Below are 20919 nucleotides of genomic sequence, written 5' to 3' on the forward strand. Positions count from 1 at the left end.
AGTATACATAAGGAAAATAATAGGAAAGATGAAGCTGTTATCGGGTAAAAAGAAATGTAAGTGGCATTTCACAACATTGATGAGGACATGAAGAAAATAATTGAAAGCTTGTTATGTCCCATACTGGAATGCACAGTGGTCACCATACACAAAGAACATTGAAAGAAAAATAGAATACAAAATGATCCCTGGTCCAAACAACATGATACATGAGGAAAGATTGAAGAAACTGGGACTTCCCCCTATGAAGAGATTGACATGATATATTTATTTAAACTGGAAACAAGTTTAGAGAAAGTGGACAGAAAAGAATTGCTGGTATGAGAAGAAAGATGGAGAAGAGGTCATAGTAAATAACTGCAAATATAAATCTGTTTAAAAGATATCAGGAAGTATATATAAATTAGATGAAAATATAACCCAAGCTAACTCTACAAAAGAATTCAAGGCAAGGTTTGTCAAATGGAGAAAAAAAGACGGGACCCATTAATGAGCTTTGCTTCAACCCTGTATACTACAGTTAAGTAAAGTAAATACATAATCACACATAACACACACAGTTACACGCACGTAAGCACATGTGCATGTGCCTATCAAAGGTCCTTTTCCCTTTATAAGGGGAATGGCCTACTCGGGAACACACCCACTTTTTATATAATCAAAAACCCATTTTTCAGCTCTCCTGTCGCCCTGTAAATGTAGAGAGAACTATTTTTCTTTTGCAATTCTTAAATGGATCTTTGGATTTTCTTGGCAAAATTTTCCAAAATTTCTTTCCTTTACAGTTGAAGATTACAGACTTTTCTATGGCTTTGGCACAATGTTGTGTATCTTCTCTACAAGGCATCTTGACATATATTTGATAAGGGTCACTAGAAGTTCTATTCAGAATTCAATAAGTTGCCTGAAGAAGAAAAAAAGATGTGCAAATGTATTATGGAAATAATACTAGACATTCTGAGATGTATGCCCAGGACTGATGCTCATATTTAGGTAGAAAACCATGATATAATATTTCTTACTTTTGTGTAGTTTAACTGCTCATACACCAGCCAATGATGATAAGGATTCAAGGAATTATGTAAAGATGCAGCCAAATACTCATGTTTTAATGTAATAATACCCAAGGTCAAGAGAAATTTATTTTCAATCCTAAGGTTAGCTACTTGAGGAGTGTTCCTCACTCTATTTACTTTTAGTGTACAGGAAAGGATTCATGCTCATGAGGGTCTTTTGTCTTATTCCCCATCATATTTAGTTTAAATTCATTTGATTCAAAATTGGTGTATATCATTCAGGCTATTCCAGGAGTTAATGTATCTGTACAGAAAGCTGTATTCATAATGGCCTTCAGACATATAGTTGTAAAAATTTGTTCCCATGGGTTCATCATACCTCACCATCCCAAACCAAGAGATTTTTTCTGTCGATAACTGATTTAGGTTGTTTTACTGGAAACAAATTGCCATCAGTACAGACATTTCAGTATTCAGGGTATGTAATTTTATTTTATTATTACTTTTTTATGTTTATTTTTGTTTTGTCCAAGAAAAAAGGAAAAATGACTAAATGTTAACAGCATTTGCACCCCTACTACTGTATATAGCATCAGGGCAGGTTTCTTGTCAGCATGTTTTATCATTGTAAGTTCCTTTGTCTTAGGTGTCACTAGTGAAAACATTGTCTTTCAGACTATCTCTTATTTGCTGAAATGTTAATGCAAAGACCAATACAATTGGGAGGTTTTGGAAAACTGGCGACAGCAATTACTACTGAGGAACTTGAATATATGCAAGAAATGGCAGCCAAGAAATTTGATCAAATAACCGTAACTTTACGGGAAATACCAAGAGAAATGTTGCTAGTTATTCGGTAAGCATTTCCATCCTTTGTAGACCCTGATTACTTTGGCCATCATCCCATCCAAATCCTTGTGAAAAGGTCATATGTTGCGATAAGTTAAGGGTTGTAAGAGGAATAAAGTGGACATTCAGTTTATGATGCTAATGTATTCAAGTGAAATTGTACTTCGTGGTACATATAGAAAGTTATATTTGTGGCAGCATTTGTTGCTCATAAAAAGATTGATGTTTGAGAACAGAATATGATTAAATATGGCTATGAATGCAAAACTGAACATGATGTTGGAAAAATATGAAATGCCAAGAAGTTACTTCAAGTGCATACAACATCAATACATTTATTGTTGCTACACAAGATAAGTTCCATCATTAGATGTTGGGTGATGTAATACTGTGATTAAGATAAACATAGGGTGTTGAAAAATGAAGATGTTAAGCTTTCTCAAGTCAAACATAATCAAGAGATCAGAAAATATTTTTTGAAACAAGTGAATTTTAGTATCTTCATTATAATATAGTGTTTGGTACAAAGGGCATTTCAATACCAATCAATGGTTCTTGTGACTGAAACTGCTTAAGTTCATAAAATCCAGAGGTGATATACTGAAGAGCACAAGATTACTTATACTGTGATTTTATATGCATTCTCAAGATATACATTTGCATTAATATTAACAATGGATCACCCAACTTTCACTGACTGGAAACCTACAGTCCTGCAGTAGCTAGCAGTGGTGCTTAGATCCTCCTATAGCTCTTTCTGGGACTGTTGTCTTTTTTAGTTTGGGTCTGCTTCCTTGGCATTGGTTAGCAGGAGTAGGAGGGAGATCAATCAAACCATTGCCCCAGGTCTCTTTTACAGAAGGCCTGCAGCCACCAGGAAACCAGCAACAACCTCTGGGCGGGACCAGATATCACTTAGAGAAGAGATATTGTGCTCTTGTCTGGGGATTATTAGTGTGGTGCATAGTAATATTAGGTGCTCTGTCCACATAGGAGGAGGGGGAGGTAAGCAGTCATTGAATGTCAGCTCTCCTTGTATGAAAAATAGTTGAGAGAACTAATTAAAGCCAGTAGTTTGGGTTTGTTCCAGAGACTGAGAAAAACAACATCTTTCGGCTTCACCCCAGATGGAGATGAGCATTTGGATAGGTTTTGAAAAAGAGTTATTGTCAGCAATAACCAATGCCTCTGTTCTTGGAGACATTGTTGCACTGAAAAAATTGAGTCACAGAGTTGGTATGAGAGAGATTTGAGGAGGATAGCAGAATGGATGAATAGATTAAAAATTGTCACCACTTTATTAATTTATTTATTTTATTATATTTATTTATTTTTTGTAATTTGTTTATTTTTTTTTTTTTTTTTAGTAGTCACAAATGCCTTATGACTGGTCAGTGAGAATGTCATTAAAGTCTATATAATATTGACTGCATAAACTGCAATCAGTACCTCTTATGGTGTTGAAGATGGGTGGTGGGGAGATATACCTTTTGATGTTCGTCTTCCAGGATCACTACAGACTGGCAGATACCTGTCATTGGATCCTACATTTACATTTATTATATTATGTTTGATTAGGAAATTGACACTCTCCACACATATCTCAAGCACAGCACTGTAAATTTCGGGTCACAAAAGAATAGACAAATTAAAGAAAAATAGAATAAGCAAAATAATGAAGTAAAAAAGAATCACACGCCTGAAACTCAGTTTACTGTACAGATAAACCAACTCCTGTTATGAATAAAAGATTATATAGCCCAAGTCAACTTCATAAATAGTTAAAGCAAAATATGATTGATGAAGGAAAAGTCAAGGGAAAGTAATTTTCTGGTTAATTGATATTTACTCGTGTTAGAAATCAAAATGCATTAGAATATAAAAAAAAATGTATTTGTTCAGGGTAGCATAGGAAAACATGCTGCTGAATAGATTAAGAACTAACATTTTATTTTATTTTTGAGAATCACACCTATATTATAATGGACTGCCTGTCTGTTTATAATGTGTAAATGCAAACATCATGGTGCTGGTATGTTACACCTGAACATACTGGATTTTTTTCTATTCTATTTTATTTATTATACAGGGGGTCACCGCAATTCGACAGGGATGGGGCGGTCTATCATCGGTCGAACCTGGGTTCTGTCGAATCATGATGCAGTTTTCCCTTAGGAATACATTGTAATTAGGGGGGATAGTGACCTACCTCCAGCCCAGACCCCCCCAAAATATCACTATGACCTCTAAAAAACACTAACTTAGACTAAATCAGTAATATTAAAGGCTTCATTTTTATCTAATTTTGTTTATTAAACACATTAAGCTGCTGTACACTACCTTTTTGGTGGTGGATGTTGTGGCCTGCAAGTCCTCCCACAGTGACAAGGCACGCTCCTGCACGAGCCCCATGCTGATCGGCATCTTGCATTGTGTCCTGTCCTCTATCCACTTGATCAACATGTCTCCATCATGTCGAGACGAGAGTCCCTTGAGCCACGGAGAACAAGGGAATTCATGGAAGATGCTGATGCAGCAGCCTGGCGGTACTTGTCCCTGATCTTCGTAATCGTTGATACTGTTGATCTCGGGACACCCATTTCCGCTGCAATAGCAGAATGAGCCATACCTGCCTCACACTTTCTTATAAGCTCAAGTTTATCTTTGAAAGGCAGGAAAGTGTGTTTCTTAGGGGTGGGGCTGGAGGTGGACGTGCGTGGCATGGTGGTGGAACAGCAGAGCATGGCTTGCCTCGACGATGGCTGGGGCGAGAGTGAAACAAAGTGGCGCATCGGGAGTGGCGGCAAATTCGACCGGGTGCGTGGTGCGCGAGATTTGAATGTCGAATTGTCGAGTCTGGCTGTCGAACCTTGAGGGTTGGGTATAAATTAGCTACTGTCGAAATTGCGATAATTCGAATTGCATACGGTTGAATTGCGGTGACCCCCTGTATTATTTTATTTATTATTTTATTTATTTTATTTATTTATCTTTATCTATTCATTTATTTATTTTGGTAATTGTTATTTCACTGAGTGAGTTATGAGCCAATCTAATGGCTGTTGCTGGTTACCTGGGGCAAGAGACCTAGGGCAACAGATTGATGGAATATGAAAAAAAAAAATATTACATGGAAAATAAAATCATACAATATTGATTTATAAACATATTAATGACACCGGCTAACAAAACAACTGCAGTCAGTCAGTTGATGGCTGGCTTCTCTGATGTAAATGTGCACAGCCAACATGCAGCTCTTGACTGACACATCACTCTTATAGTCCACATGTGGTTTCCTAGTAGAATACCTGCCTACACAAACCTGAAATGTGAGAACAGGTATTCATTGGTATGCTTCAGGAATGGTATTTGATAAGTTCATTGTATTAGAAAGATACCATAATTGATAATGCTATCCAAATAGTTTCATTACAAAAGAAAAACAGAATGGATTGACAGATGATTTTATGCACATGAGGTACAGACTTAACCCTAAAGGAAATATTAATGAACTGAGAAACCCCATCAGCAGGAGATTGAATTGTTAAAGGGGTTTTAGTCAATTGAAACCTACATCAGATCAGTAACAGAGTTCATTGTCATTGGTTGGAGTGAATTGCAGAAAATGTTATTTGAGTTGGAAGGTTAAAACCCTTCTAAAGAGTTATCAGTGAATGAAAATGACAAATGCTAACAAAAATGCTAGGTAACATCATATGAGAATGAAGCCTTTATTCCCTTGAATGCGCTGGCAGTATAATTAGTAGCGTGCTGGTCTTGCATTTACTTAGAAGTGGGTTCAAATCCAGCACTTCTCTCCATTTCCTAGCAGTGATTGTTATCTGCCCCAATAGCCCAAGCACATAAGCAATAGTAATTGCTTTAACCACAGCTTCGCACCTCCTGGCTTAGGCTCCTCACCTTTACTATTTAACATTTTGAGGGTTACTATATTCATACATATAACCACATTGTGGGGGCTAGGAGACAGTGGCCCCTACTATGATTGTGGAATTTCTGGAAACGATCCTAAGCCCTCTTAGACACATGCTATACACAAAGATCCATCAGGAAGCACCTAAAGCAGAAGTGGATCGAGTGAACTTGAGGGGAAACCAAGAATAAGATGGATGGGGTGAAAGGGGATTTGAGCAAGAGGGGAATGTCTGTTAAGCAAGGAAGGGAGAAGGCAGGGGATAGAGGTGAATGGATAATGATTGTACTGTATATGGATGATATGTCGAATCAGCCTGAAAGGATTTCTTCCTGTCTTTTCTATTTTCTGCCAAAGAGGATGAGGAGAGAGGGTTGCTATGTTAATGAAGTGGCCCTGCTGTGGATTTACTGTATCTTGCTACATTGCTTCTGACCCAGGCAGTAGGCAGAAGACAGAGATGACCCTTCATCCAGAAGGAACTAAGATAAGAGGAAAATAATAGATGGATGATGGTAGGGGAATGGGTGGAAGTGGGTGTGTGCCTTGGCTGGTTACCTCCCTTATTAGGGGGTGAGAGGCCCTTGGTATATAGATAAACCTTCAAACAGCCAATATTATAAGAAATAAACTATTCAACACAAACTAACAGTAATTGGTTAGATTCTAATATTTTTTATTGTTCATAAACATACTAGTAAGTTGCTTTGTAGCAAAGTTATTACAAAATAACAACTTTTAATAGTAAATCACCCTATCACAGTCAAAATTCCTTCTATGAAAAAAATGCAAATATATGAACCCATGACTGGAACCATTAAATGTTGGGAATTACCTGTACTCAGTTTATTTACTACATCTGTATTCTTGTGAAAGATTTAATGAGGGAAATGTACCAAGAATTTCAAAGGAAGAGCATACTGACAGGAAACCTTTTGGTCCATAACTAGGAGTTATAAAGGCTTCATTCTTTCATGGTGTTTCCTCTAACAGAGTTGACAATGTTGTAGATGTGGAACAGCATGTAAGAGCATGCAAGAAATGACCACCCTCAAATATCTGCACACAAAGAAAAATTGACAAAAAATTGTTGGGGGAGAGTTAAATGGAGGGAAAAACATAAACTAAATGAAAATATGAACATAAGAACAATGAAGAAAAATACACATGTATTAATATGTATGCATTGAAAAGGTAATCTAAACACAGATCATTTAAAGGGCAAAGTATATTAGAACATGAATTTAATTCAAGAAAAAGGAGAAAGAATAATATGAGTTCATCATAATCAACACTGAAAATGATGACTATTACATATTTCATGACCAAGTCAACAGTTCTCATGACAGTGTGGTGGAAGGTATGGAATGTCCAACTTGTTCATGCAATCTTGTTCCCATGAAATTCCAACTTGCCCACAACAAGAATGTAAAAGATAAAGGATTTTTTTTTCTCTCCATAAATCCAGCATCTGTGCTAGTACAATCTTTACAGTGTAGCAGTGTTAGAAAAAATGAAAGGGAATATAGTGTATATCTGAAACAGTGCTGCTGGTTGAAAGAATTTTTTTGATACATAAATAATGTCTCTTATTTAAGCATCACAAACTGACAGTCCTCTTTACAGTAATCATATCCTTTCTTTTTTTAGAAATGATTAAAGATTTATTCTCCAAAAGAGCAGTATGGGGTGGTTAAATTATTTATCAAGGAAAATAAGAATGCATTTTGATCTAGGAGGAGGAATGGGGATTTATCTAGAAATGTCCCTAGAAATATAAGTTTATGTGTGATATGTTGAGTAGATTCTGATAACTTCATGATTACTAATTCGTGTTTGATTTACAAAGCAAATATACTAACACAGTTGTCATGTAATAGTGTAATGTCTGAAGGTCTACTCTTATCAGCACCCAATTTCTTTTAACAATTTTAAACTATTCTGTTTATGTACCAATGGGCTTTTTTCCCTTTGTAAATACAGTCTATATATAAATGAATAATTCCTTCATACCTATTGAAGTGTAGAATCATTGTTCAAAGGCTGGATGCTTTATTGTGCAAGTATCCTTTGGAATAGCCAGCCCAACATTTTCCTAGTCAATTTATCACTTGAATATATCAGATATTATTGTACTTAGCCGATTAAATATATCAGATATTATTGTACTTAGCCGATTAAATGAAGCGGCCTTGCTGTGGATGTGCTGTGTCTTGCGACACTGCTTCTGACCCAGGGCGGTGGGCAGGGTGCAGGGATGACCCGTCATCCAGGAGGTGCTCAGATGAGAGGGAGGGTGGGAGGGGTGTGGAGTGTATTTAGGGATGAAATGGGTGGGAGTGTTTTTATGCCTTTCCCTTTTTGGCTACCTCCCTTGGAAGGGGGAAAATGCCTTGGTATATGTATGTATGTATGTATTGTATTTAGCTGTATATCTCTTGTGGAAAAGGAAGTTCTTAGGATGGTAAAAAATATGATACGGTTATGATGGCTTACATCATATATTGGCTGATGTATGAACAGATAATTGCATAGATTCCTTTTCTTAATTCTCACTATGTGTGTGTGTGTGTGTATATATATATATATATATATATCTATATATATATATATATATATATATATATATATATATATATTACTTTTACTTATTTTTATGTGTGTGTAGTCTTGATAATGGATATTTGTTACATGATGTTGGTGCTCATTATTTTGACACTTCACCCAGTCAAACTGTGATGCTGAATATCAGAAATAAGCAAATCCATAGAATGTCATGGTATTTTTTAACTTAATTGTCAACTCTTCAGTGAGAAACGGATTTCTATCCCATCACATAAGATTATTTGAAGACTGAGCATGACCCTACTAAAATATATAATTTTTAGATAATCAGGACAATTTTTTATCAAGTAATTACCAGTTGTGTATAAATGTGACTACCTCATGTTGCCAGGAATATAAACACGATCCGTGCTATTACCAAAGACCATGGCGGGCTGGTTGACCGCTACACCCTCATGGCTCGATCAGCCACAAGAGGTGCCTTCGTTTCCCCCGATGCTGCCTTAACAACAAGACTCTTAGGCTACTGGCAACAGTTTACCTTTGATATGAGTCTTAGGTATGTAAATAGAATTATCCAAGTTGTGTGTTGCATTTATTGTCAAAGCCTTAGTTTTGGAGCATTGATTGTGAGTTACTTGTTTGTATGTGTGTATTTACCTAATTGTAGGAAAGGAACAACTTTTGTTGGGTCCCATTTCCTGCTCCTCAATTTATCATACCTGGCTTTAGATTCATGAACAGTTCCAACTTAATCTATATGTGTATTTACCTAGGTCTGTTATACAAGAAGGGGAGCTATGCTCGTAATGACCCGTATTTATATCTCGCAGCATCTAGTTTGTTATTAAATTCTTGAATGGATTTTGCACACACTATTGTTTCGTCCAGTTTGTTCCACTGGGTGTATTTTTTTTTTTTTTTTCTCTTTCTCAGATCTCTTCTATAACTACCCTTTTTTGAGTTTCTTTTCATGGCCTCTAGTTTTTCTTTTATCTCACTTTAATAAGTCTTCTCTATCAAGGACTTCCATGCCTTTCATGATTCTGTAAATGGCCAATAGATCTCCTTTTTCTCATCTTTGTTCCAGGGTTGGTAGTTCCAGTTTAGACAATCTTTGCTCTTATGTCAATTTTGATTTTTTTCTTTTTCTTTTCTTTCTTTTCTTTCTTTTTCTTTTCTTTCTTTCTTTTTTTCCAAACTCCATTATACTGCATTTCTTGATGGTGAAGTTCACTCCCCACTTTTGGCTCCATTCCCAGACTTTGTCCAGGTCTCTCTGTCTTTATTTGTACTTACTTTCATTAGTAGTTTTGTGTCATTTGCATAGAAGTTCATATAACATTACACACCTTTATCCATGTCTTTTATATATATAGCAAACATTATTGGAGCTAATACAGAACCTTGTGGGACTCTACTTATCATATCTTCCCAGGTCAAGTTTTTATCTCTATGTATCACCCTGATTTTTCTCCCATGCAAGAAATCTTCCAACTATTTCAATAACTTTCTTTGTACACTGCCTGTTGTTTTGAGTTTTCTTAATAGCTTTTTGTGTGGTACTTTATCAAATGCCTTTTGTAAATCCAGGAAAGTACAATCTACCCATCTATCCCTTCCATTATATCTATTAACCTTGAATAAAAACAAATCAAGTTTGTGCCACATGATCTTCCATGTCTAAAGCCAAATTGTTTTGGATTCAGTATATTGTTTTCTTCCAGAGGTTTAGTCCATCTACTTTTGATAACTTTTTCACATTTTAGCTTTTGTGCTTGTAAGGGAGACTGGTCTATAGTTTGTTGGGTCTTCTTTCCTTTATATATTGGTACAATATTTGCATTTTTCCAATCTTGTGGTATCTCTCCTTCTTTGAGTGAACAATCTATTATCTTATATATTTTGTCCATTGATTCATCTATACATTCTTTTAGTATTCAGTTTGCAATTCCATCCAGTGGAGAAAATAAGCAGTTGATGGTAAGCTCTTGTGTATTACATCATTCTCCTTACAGAAGTTAGAAAAAAAATTATTGTACACAACACAACAAAAGAAATAAGTTTGTACAAAAAGCAGCTCTAGTCTCTAATTTCTGTATTGTTTGTCTGAAGATAATACATGAGAGATCTTACTGTCAGCTGTGTATTTCCTCCAGTAGTTTTTCTTGCATTTATATCTCATGGTGAAGTGGGGTTCCTGCATATGTATGTATGTGTATATATATATAAGGAAGGTTTAATGTAGTAGCACATTTATAATATAAGACTTATTGACCCACTGTCGGAGAATGAGATAAGATGGACAGAAATTCTGTATATTTCGACCACTATCTGTGGTCCTTTTCATTATTCTGCTGAAAGGACCACAGATAGTGGTAGAAATATACAGAATTTCTGTCCATCTTATCTCATTCTCCGAATTCTGCTGAAGAGGATCACAGATAGTGGTCAAAATGTACAGAATTTCTGTCCATCTTATCTCATTCTCCAACAGTGGGTCAATAAGTATTATATATATATATATATATATATATATATATATATATATATATATATATATATATATATATATATATATATATATATATATAGTGGAAACGTAGAAAACACCAAACTCAGAAGTAGGTAATTTATTCCCAACGTTTCGAGTCCTGTCCGGGACTCGTCCTCAGGGGATACAATGGGGTACAGAGATTACATGGTCTTAATATACTAGTAGCTATGCCCGCAGGGGTGGGGGGGATGCGGTAACCTGCCAGAGGGGGTGGGAGAGAAGGTAGGCGCTGTGACCTGGGTCAAGTGGGAGTGTGGTGGCAGAGGGATGGGGGGGAGGGAGAAGGTGGGGAAAGCCACTTTTACCCCCCGTCATAGTCCGTGGTACCTGTCAACCTGTTCCTTGCTCCTGTGTATATAGGGTTGAGTGTTATGGACCTGTTAATGCTGTCTTCATTAGTGGCCCACGCTTCTAAGAACAGTGCTTCCTTTCCTTGTATCACGGTATAGAACCTTAGGGCCCTGCCAGTCGAACTCGTGTTGATGCAGTTCAGTGTGTTTGTACACTGCCAAACTCTGGTCCTTTCTGCTTACTGCCCTTTGGTGTTCCTGTAGTCTGGTACTAGCCTGCTTTCCTGTTTCCCCCACATATCTCGCTGTGCAATCGGAGCAGCTGATGCTGTACACCGCCCCGGGCTGGTTCAATTTGCTCACCTTATCCTTGGCGAGCTACCGTTCCTGGACGTACTGGTGAAACGCGTGGGTGATATTTTGGCCACCAGCGAGTACAGGAAGGCAACGCATACCGACCGATTGCTGGATTTCGGTAGTGATCACCCGATCTGCCACAAGAAGAGCATGGTGAAAACGTTGTGGAACAGGGCGGAGAGGGTCTGCTCCACAGAGACATCGCTAAAAAAGGAAAGAAGCCGGTTGAGGAGGGTATTCCGAGCTAATGGCTACTCGAATCATGTGGTGAAAAGGTGGACGGTACTGCAGAGAAGAGAAACAGACCGGTGTGAGACAAGAACAACCACAACCAGGATATCGGTTCTCTACGTGAGGGGGGTTTCAGAGGTTGCAGCGGGCGTAGCTACTAGTATATTAAGACCATGTGATCTCTGTATCCCATTGTATCCCCTGAGGACAAGTCCCAGACAGGACTCGAAATGTCGGGAATAAATTACCTACTTCTGAGTCTGGTGTTTTCTACGTTTCCACCATTATGGTTCCCGGACTCCAGCTTTTTTTGTACACATATATGTATATATATACATATGCGTATATATATATGTATATATATATATATATATATATATATACATATATATATATATATATACATACATACATACATACATACATATTTACATACAAATACAAGTTGATTCTTTGGAGGTGAGGTGGCAGATGAAACTTAAGGCTAGTGTATGGACCTCTTGGACCCTCCTCACTGTGTTAGTTTGTTTTTCTGTCTCTTGTTTTGTATTGTTTTTCAAATCTGAACAGGATATGGCATTTAGAAATAGGTTATAAACCCCTTATCACTGTTTGTTTGTGCTGTGAGTGTAAATAATTTTCTTATTTTCAAGATCTTAATGTAAATTAAAAAAATAATTTCTATCTTAATGATCCTGCAGGAAAGAAGCCATCAAGATGTGGGTGTTGAAGAAGATGATGTACCTCTTGTATCTCCTTGGACGAGCTCCTGATATGTCGCAGTTTACTGATCAGATATAAAGTCCAAAGATGTACAGTATATATTTTGCAATAGGACCTTATTGTTATACAGGAAATATCTCGCACTTTTCACTGTGTAAGTGGAACTTCCTATCTCAAATGTATTCTTAAGAGATTAAGAATTCAGCATTTTAGTAGCTACAGAGGATCCAAGATGGTTTTAAAGCTATTAAGCATTTGTTACAACATACTTGCTTTAATATTTCATGTGGTGATGAGCAATCGATCCTTCAGAATTTATTCTGGTCAGGACCAGGAGACATCTTATTTCTCAGGTACTTAAGAAGGTTGTTTGAACATTTAAGATATACCTTATTGTTCAATATAATTACTGTTATTTATTTTGCTATTAAAGGATTATTGTGAGACTGGTATAATGTACAGTTAAATATTGAACAGCACAAGTCGATACATTTGTACATAACAATAGTCCGCAGTAAATGATATGCTCACATGCCTCACATGTACAAGTTTATGGACAATTTATAGTTTTTATATACATACTGAAATGTTAAATTTTTTATATATATATTTATGTGTACATGAATGTACACTCAAGCCTTATTTATTTACATGTGGTATTACAGATAGAGTGCTGTAATCTGTGTAGATATTTAGTTCCATTTAGACACACAATCATATACGAGTATACACACACACGTGCATACATACACACACAGAAGGTAGTGAAGAATCATGGGGCAACATTTATTGAACATAGCAATTAATTATATAATGACCCTTTGGTTAAAACAAATAACACTTAACAGAGGTGATGATAAACCCACAAGAATGGACCTCATTCTGACAAAACCAGAGGTGATAGAATCAATGGATTACTGATGCCCATTAGGTAAGAGGGATCATGTGGTTCTGGAATTTGTTCTGGAAACAAGGAAGACAGAATCAAGAAAGGAAACATACGGACAAGGAAGATTTGATTTTTTAAAGCAGACTTTGACAAACTAAAAAAACACATTAAAGATGTAGATTTTAGGGAGTTTTATGATACTAGACATAGAGAAGAAATGGATATTCTTAAAAATATTTACAACACAGAGGAAAAAGATGTACTGAAAATGACAAAGAAGAAAAAAATGGTTCAACAGAAGATGCACTTTGAAAAAAAAAATGAAGCAGACAAAGCATGGGAGAGGTGGCAAAAAAAAAAAAAAAAGACAAAAGATGATTACAAAAAAATCTGAAATGAATATACAAGAAAATGGAGAGATAAGAAAAGAATTTTGAGGAGGACCTGGTCAATAAATACAAAGATCAACTCAATCTATTTTACAAGCGAGCTGAAGCATAGAGTAGTAATATCCAGATTGAAAGTTGAAGGAATTGTGTATGAGGATGCAAGAGCACAAGCAGAAATAATGAATAAAAGCTTTCAGTCAGTACTCAACAGACATGAAGAGTTGTAGAGAAAAAAGTGGAAAGAATGTGAACATTGTGAATGACATAACAGTGAAAATTGGAAGGAATGCTTAAATAGATAGAATCATTGGAAACAAGGAAGGACACATGACAAACATTGGAAACGAGGAAGGATACATGAGAAAAACATTGGAAACAAGGAAGGACACATGACAAACATTGGAAACGAGGAAGGATACATGAGAAAAACATTGGAAACAAGGAAGGACACATGACACGATGAGATATCAAATTGGATACTGAAAGAATGAAGAACAATTGGTGAACAAAGTGCACAATTTGAGAACTAGTTAACATGAACAGGGAGAGGTACCTATAGACTGGAAATCAGCAAATGTGATACCAATTAAAAAAAAAGAATGGGTAATATAAAGGTGCTGCTAATTTATTGACCATTGTCCTTAAGTACAATAACAAAAATGTGAGAAAATAAAACAAGATAGATGAATGAAATCTCTCAAAGCCAAGAAATATTAATCAAATTGGATTCAGAGAAAGAAACTCCTGTATTACAGACTTAATAAGTTTTTACTCCAGAATGACTGATGTGCTGCATGAAAGGGATGGGTGGACATTGTATCTTGACTTGAGAAAATCTTTGACAAAGTGCCACACAATAGATTAATGTAGGGATTAGAAAACAGGCCTCAAGGATTTCTTAGAGGGCAGATGTATGAGAACAATAGTGTGAAATGAAAAGTAACTAGTGGTGTACCACAGGGCTCAGTTCTGGATACTGTATTGCTCCTCATATTTATTAATGACATGATGAAACAAATTGACAGCTATGCAAACTTATTTGCCGGTGATGCTAAGATCACATAGAGGGAGAGAAGTGAGAAGGACTGTATAATGTAAAGGTACCTGGATAAACTATATGAGTGGAGTCAAGAGTGGAAAATGAGTTTTGACACAGAAATGTAAAATATTGGAAATGAACCATAATAAGTAAAGACCAACAATGGATTACAAAATGGGAAATGAAATAATAGCAAAAGCAAAGGAGCAAAAGGATTTAGGTTTCATAATCAAAGATGACCTATGTTCTGAAGCCCACATAAGGAAAATAACAGGAGAGATATACAAGTATAAGTTGTCGAAAAATATAAGTGGCACCTCACATTATGGATGAGGACATAACGAAAGTCTTTGAAAGCTTGTTATATCCCTGACTGGAACACACAATGGTGATGTGATTACCATACTTAAAGAACAATATAAGAAAAATAGAATGCAAAAGGTGGTTAGCAAAATCCAAATAGCATGATATATGAGGAAAAATTTAAGAAACTGGGACTTCCCATTTTGTAAGAGCAAAGAGAAGTGAAATAATAATAATTAAGATATTCTATCTATTTATATACCAAGAGCTTTTTCTCCCTTATAAGGGAGGTAGTTAAGTCAAAGACATGTACCTACTCCCACCCATCACCTTCTCCCCACTCTCATCTTAGCTCCTCATGGATGACAGATCATCCCTGTGTGCAGCCCACTGCCCTGGGTTAGAAGCAATGTAGCAAGACACAGTACATCCACAGCAAAGATGGAAACCTGAAACAGGTTTAGAGAAAGTGGACAGAAAAGAATCACTTGTACAAGAAGAGGTTATAGTAAGAAATTGAAGAAAGTAAGCCTTTTTAAGAGATGTTATAAAGTAGCTCTCTACATAGAAGTGTAGGCTTGTAGAACAAGTTAAATGAAAGTATAACCCAAGCCAGCATTATGAAAATTGAAGGCAAAAAAGACGGGACCCAATCAACATTGCTCCAAGCCTGTACATTACAACAACTAGGTAAACATACACACACACACATCATTACATCAACCCTGAGGTTGTCAGGACCTCTCTCTAGGTAATTATGGAATACAGAGAAGAGTTGGCAGACAATATTTATTGCCACATTGTGTGTTTGTTAGAAGGGATTGCTTCAGAATTGGAAATGAGACAGTGTAGTCATCTCTAAAAGAGAAAACAAGGAGGAATCACTAAATTAATGACCACTGTTCCTGGCCAGTACAGTAGCTAAATTGTGTGAAATAATTGTGAAAGATGGATTTTATATTTAAAGGAGTCCAAGATTTTGGCAGACAACAAAGTTGGATTGAGGAATTAAAGATCATGTATATGTCAAATTTGGAAAGATTTTATTTAAAGGTAGTTGATGTGTTGCTGGAGAGAGGAGGGTTGGAGTGTGTGTACTAGAGGAAGCTTTTTGATAAGGTACCATACAGATAAAGTCTGTGCACATGGAGAGAGGAAATGCAAGGTATAAATAACTTATGCACCTTTACTCAGGACGTCACCAAAACTTTAAACAATATCAGCTCACGTTATTTGGAAAATACTTGATTTACAGACAACAGTAGATTTTCATTAAAAGATCTCGCACACTGGTTGCGACAACTGGTTACTTAAAAGCATTGCAAGTTTTGTAAGATGATTTAAAATTATGTAGTTTGTACATGGTTAGAATGTAGGGTTCCGTACAAAAAATGGGTGGGGTGGGGAGTCATTCAGCTGTCTGCAACCAGAGCTATCTGACAGTTATCTATATTACTGTCGAGAAATAACCATACTGTGGATCATCAACAGTAATTCCATTTTATTTGAAGATGTTTTGGAGGACCCTGACAGTAATGCCAAGGACCATTACTCAGTATTTAGGATATTCCCAGGAGCAGTATGCAGTCAACCCTTGATATAACAAACCATTTGGGGGGAAAGTTCTAACATTATAACCAAAACTTTTGTATATCACTGTGGGTATATTTTCCTGTCATGTGTTCAAACATAAGTGATACATGTATTGTTGTACATGTAAATATAAAAACAAGAATAAAGTATGATGTACTACAATGGATTTTTACAGTACTTTACTGTACTAACCATGCTAGAACGTGAAATTAAAGTCACAGTAGATTTAGATGCTGTCACCGCCAATATCAGTTTGTAGTTTGGAAGGAATTTGGCATTTATCATATCCAACTGCATAATTATTTGTTAGTTTTCATATTGTATAACCATTTAGGTTTGTTATATCAGTAGGTAGTTTAAATGGAATATGGAGTCCATCATTTAAAATTCACTATCACAGGGATTGCTATATTGAGTGTTTACTGCATAGTGCAGGATGTTGGGGGAAAATCTTAATATTTCTCCTTCGGTTATTCAAGGAACCAGGGCCAATTTGGTAGGAACAATAAGTGTTTTACTTGTTTGATGATGAAGGTCCAGTGGATCCAAAATGTAGTTATACCACACATTGGTGACTGACATACACCATGGGAATGATGTGAGGTAGATTTGGATGGTTATGAGCATGGAGCAAGCAAATATATATATATATATATATATATATATATATATATATATATATATGTATGTATAATTGTGTGTACATGGGTACATGTATTTATAAAAGGTCATTCCTCTTTATATTGTAAAGGAGGTGACCAAGTCAAACATCTTGTTCATGTTCATGCACATGAAAAGCTATTTCACACCCTTCCTATCTCAGCACTTCATGGATGAATGGTTACCCCTCTCTCCCATTGTACATTAATTACTCTGCATAATTTTGTAAAATCATGCCATTTGTGACAACCAGTGAGTGAGAATTTCTCAGTTTATATTCATAGATACACAATACTGTATTTCAAATGAACTATTGTACTTAGAACATTGAAACACTGGTAGTTTCTTCCCCATCTCTATAAGATCGTTATGGCTGAATAAAATTACCGGTCATCAGCTGGAATAGAATGTATTGTGTATGCCTGAAGGAATTTCTCCCTATCTTCAGTGTTTCTGCATGAGGGGACGAAGAGGGGGTCGCCAATTAAATGAAGCAGCCTTGCTGTGGATGTGCTTTGTCCTGCTGCATTGCTTCTGACCCAGGGTGATGGGTGTGATGCAGGGATGACCCACCATTCAAGAGGAAATAAGATGAGAGGGAGGGAGGGTTGGTGGATGGAAGAGGAGTGGGTGGGGATGAAATGGGTGGGAGTGGAATTATGCATTTTGACTTTGGCTATCTCCCTGGTAAGGGGGAAAGAGCCCTTAGTATGTGTATGAATGTTTATGTCAACACACTTTTGGTTCACTCAGCATTATCTTGACCCCCCTCACTATGGTGATGTCCCCTCCTGCAGAACTTAACTTATATAAACATATATTAACTTATATGAACTCATATTATCTTGAAGAGAATCCATCAATTATATCACTGCCAAAAATAGTGATACAAGTACCTTAATTTTGAATTTTCTTAATTTCAATAGACATGAGGTACAGATGATAGTTTTTTTTATACACTGTTAAGCAAATAAGATCACTGCCTGGGAGTCCCTTGCTTATGTATTACACAAACTACAGTTTTCTTAATTTATCATTATATGTCATTGAGTCAACATCACAACTGCTTGCTGGTTAGGTGGGTTAGGGTTTTGCTACTTGCGATGGAGATCAAGGTGTTGGCAGTTTGACAAAAGAAACAATATAGATTTAATATATCTAGACTTTGCAAAAGCTTTTGATACCGTCCCACACGAAAGACTACTTACTAAATTAGCTTTGCATGGAATAAGTGGTAGCCTATTAGGTTGGACTAGTAATTGGTTGAAAGGTCGAAAACAGAGAGTTGTTATAAATGGAAAAACTTCTGGATGGAAAAGTGTTGCAAGTGGAGTTCCTCAGGGTTCCGTTCTTGGGCCACTTCTATTCATAGTATATATAAATGATATAGACCATGGACTAAAATCTACTGTTTCCAAATTTGCTGATGATACAAAACTGTGCGGAGTGGCAAATGATCACTCAAACCAATTAGATATTCAAGAAGATTTAGATCAATTACAGCAATGGTCTGAAAAGTGGCTAATGAAATTTAACACAAGTAAATGCAAGGTAATGCACATAGGTAAAAATAACAGTAAGTACGATTACAAGTTATTTGGAAATTCGTTAACAAAAGTGGATAGTGAAAAAGATCTCGGCGTAATTATCAGTAACGACCTCAAATCATCCAAGCAGTGTATTTCAGCCTCTGAGAAAGCAAATAAGATTCTGGGATTGATTGCACGATCTTTTGATTTCAAAAGTCCATCACTCATTAACAAGCTATATAAATCGTTAGTTCGTCCACATTTGGAATATGCTGTTTCCGTATGGTCACCGAATCTCATTAAAGACATTGACAGACTGGAAAAAGTACAACGGCGAGCCACAAAACTGATTCCAAATATCAAAAATAAATCATACGAAAATCGACTTAAGCACATGAATCTGTTTTCCCTAAAAAAGCGTAGACTCAGAGGTGACTTGATACAGGTCTTTAAGATTTTAAAGGGAATTGACAACATCAAAAGTGACCAAATTTTCACATTGAATGAGAATCAGACAAGAAACAATGGTCTCAAACTGTCCGGAAATAGATTCAATTTGGAAGTAGGTAGAAACAACTTTGCCAACCGTGTAGTTAATGAATGGAATAAACTTCCTGCACAGGTAGTGCAATGTAGTTCAGTTCGAAGCTTTAAGAATCATTTAGATAAATACCTAAGTAAGATGCTGTAATGATTATAATTTATGTTATATTATTTGTTTTTGTTTTGTTATCATTTGTCTGTTTGATTTTCATTTATTATTAGTTATATGTCAGTTTATAATCATTTACTATTTACCTTTTTGTTTGTAATTCAACTATACCTATGCATTTATTTATGTATTTTATTTGTTATTTTTACATTATTATAGTTTTAATTTATCATTAATATGATTTTTTTTTTTTTTTTTTTTTTATTGCATCCGACCTAGATATGGATCAAAAGGTCTCCTGTCGGCATGCTCTGCCTTTGTAATCCTTTGTAATCCTTTGTAGTTTGAACCCTGGCACTGGTGAGTTGAATCAAGGGCTTGGTTCATTAAATTCCACACTATAAACTTCTCTGTAAGGGGCACCATCCTAGCCTCCTGATAAGGGAGAATTTCACAATGTTGAACTGACTCTGAACATCAAACTGTCTTTGCTCTGTGTTAGAAATGTGTAATCATGTTACTATAGATGCTCCTTTTTCTTTTTTTAATGGGACTAATGAGAGCATTCCATTGTCTTCATAAATTCATGTTCTTCCTTCTTATTTAGGGCAAAGGACAGCATGGTTTTATTTTGATAACATGGCAAGGTGGTTTATAATCGCCCAAGCTGCAAGATCATATTTTCTAATGAACTGTATGACAAGAAGGGAAGGTAAAAGAAATTCAGAAAGAAGTATATTCATCAGCTCGTCTTACTGAGGAGGATGGTTAATTGTGATATTGACCTGAATTGCAGACAAGGAATAAATAATTGTCTGCTGAAATAACAACTTTTTCGTATTATTTTTTAGAAATAAAATATTTGAGTAAAGATGTTGTTTTATAGTATATCCCTTTGAACTCCAGTTTGTCTGTTTAGAGTTTTCTAGTTATTGAATGAGAAGTGTTATTGTAATGGGTGCATGCCTTGGCTGGCTACCTCCCTTATAAGGGTGAAGAAGCCATTTGGTATGTAGATACTTCATGCTAATTGAAACTACTTGATTTTTCCTGACGAGTTAAACACCCTCATTGTTGCCAAAACTGGTGTTTTGTGTACTAGTACTTATGAGATTCACCACCATTATGTTGGATAATGTGTATTACTTCATGATAACTCAAAGTTGAAAAAGTGCCCATTCAACTTCTGAAATTTTACTCTACCTTGGGTTGGGATTTTATAATCTAACCTAACCTAAAAATGTCCCATTAAGTTGAGAATTATTAATGAGTAACCTCAAAATAGGTCTCTTAAATGTGTGTATTTATATTACATATATATATACATGTTTATGCATGCATAG

General features: G+C 35.9%; 1 protein-coding gene across 3 annotated transcripts in view; it reads left to right on the forward strand.

Moving 5' to 3' along the window:
- Positions 1-20447, forward strand: part of LOC143037900 (putative aarF domain-containing protein kinase 5) — a 46205-nt gene extending 25758 nt beyond the window's left edge. Inside the window, exons 9-11 of one of the 3 annotated variants that reach the window (XM_076206548.1) lie at positions 1692-1872; positions 8756-8923; positions 12501-20447. In XM_076206548.1, the coding sequence (XP_076062663.1) occupies positions 1692-1872; positions 8756-8923; positions 12501-12600 (449 nt within the window). In that variant the 3' untranslated portion in view covers positions 12601-20447. Of the gene's footprint in view, positions 1-1691; positions 1873-8755; positions 8924-12500 lie in introns of those variants that run through there. The other 2 variants (XM_076206547.1, XM_076206549.1) reach the window with 2 other exon arrangements.
- The last annotated feature ends 472 nt before the right edge of the window (positions 20448-20919 follow it).

The sequence above is a fragment of the Oratosquilla oratoria genome, chromosome 23, assembly GCF_046742065.1.
Source record: "Oratosquilla oratoria isolate Oo_2021 chromosome 23, ASM4674206v1, whole genome shotgun sequence".
Lineage (NCBI taxonomy): Eukaryota > Metazoa > Arthropoda > Malacostraca > Stomatopoda > Squillidae > Oratosquilla > Oratosquilla oratoria.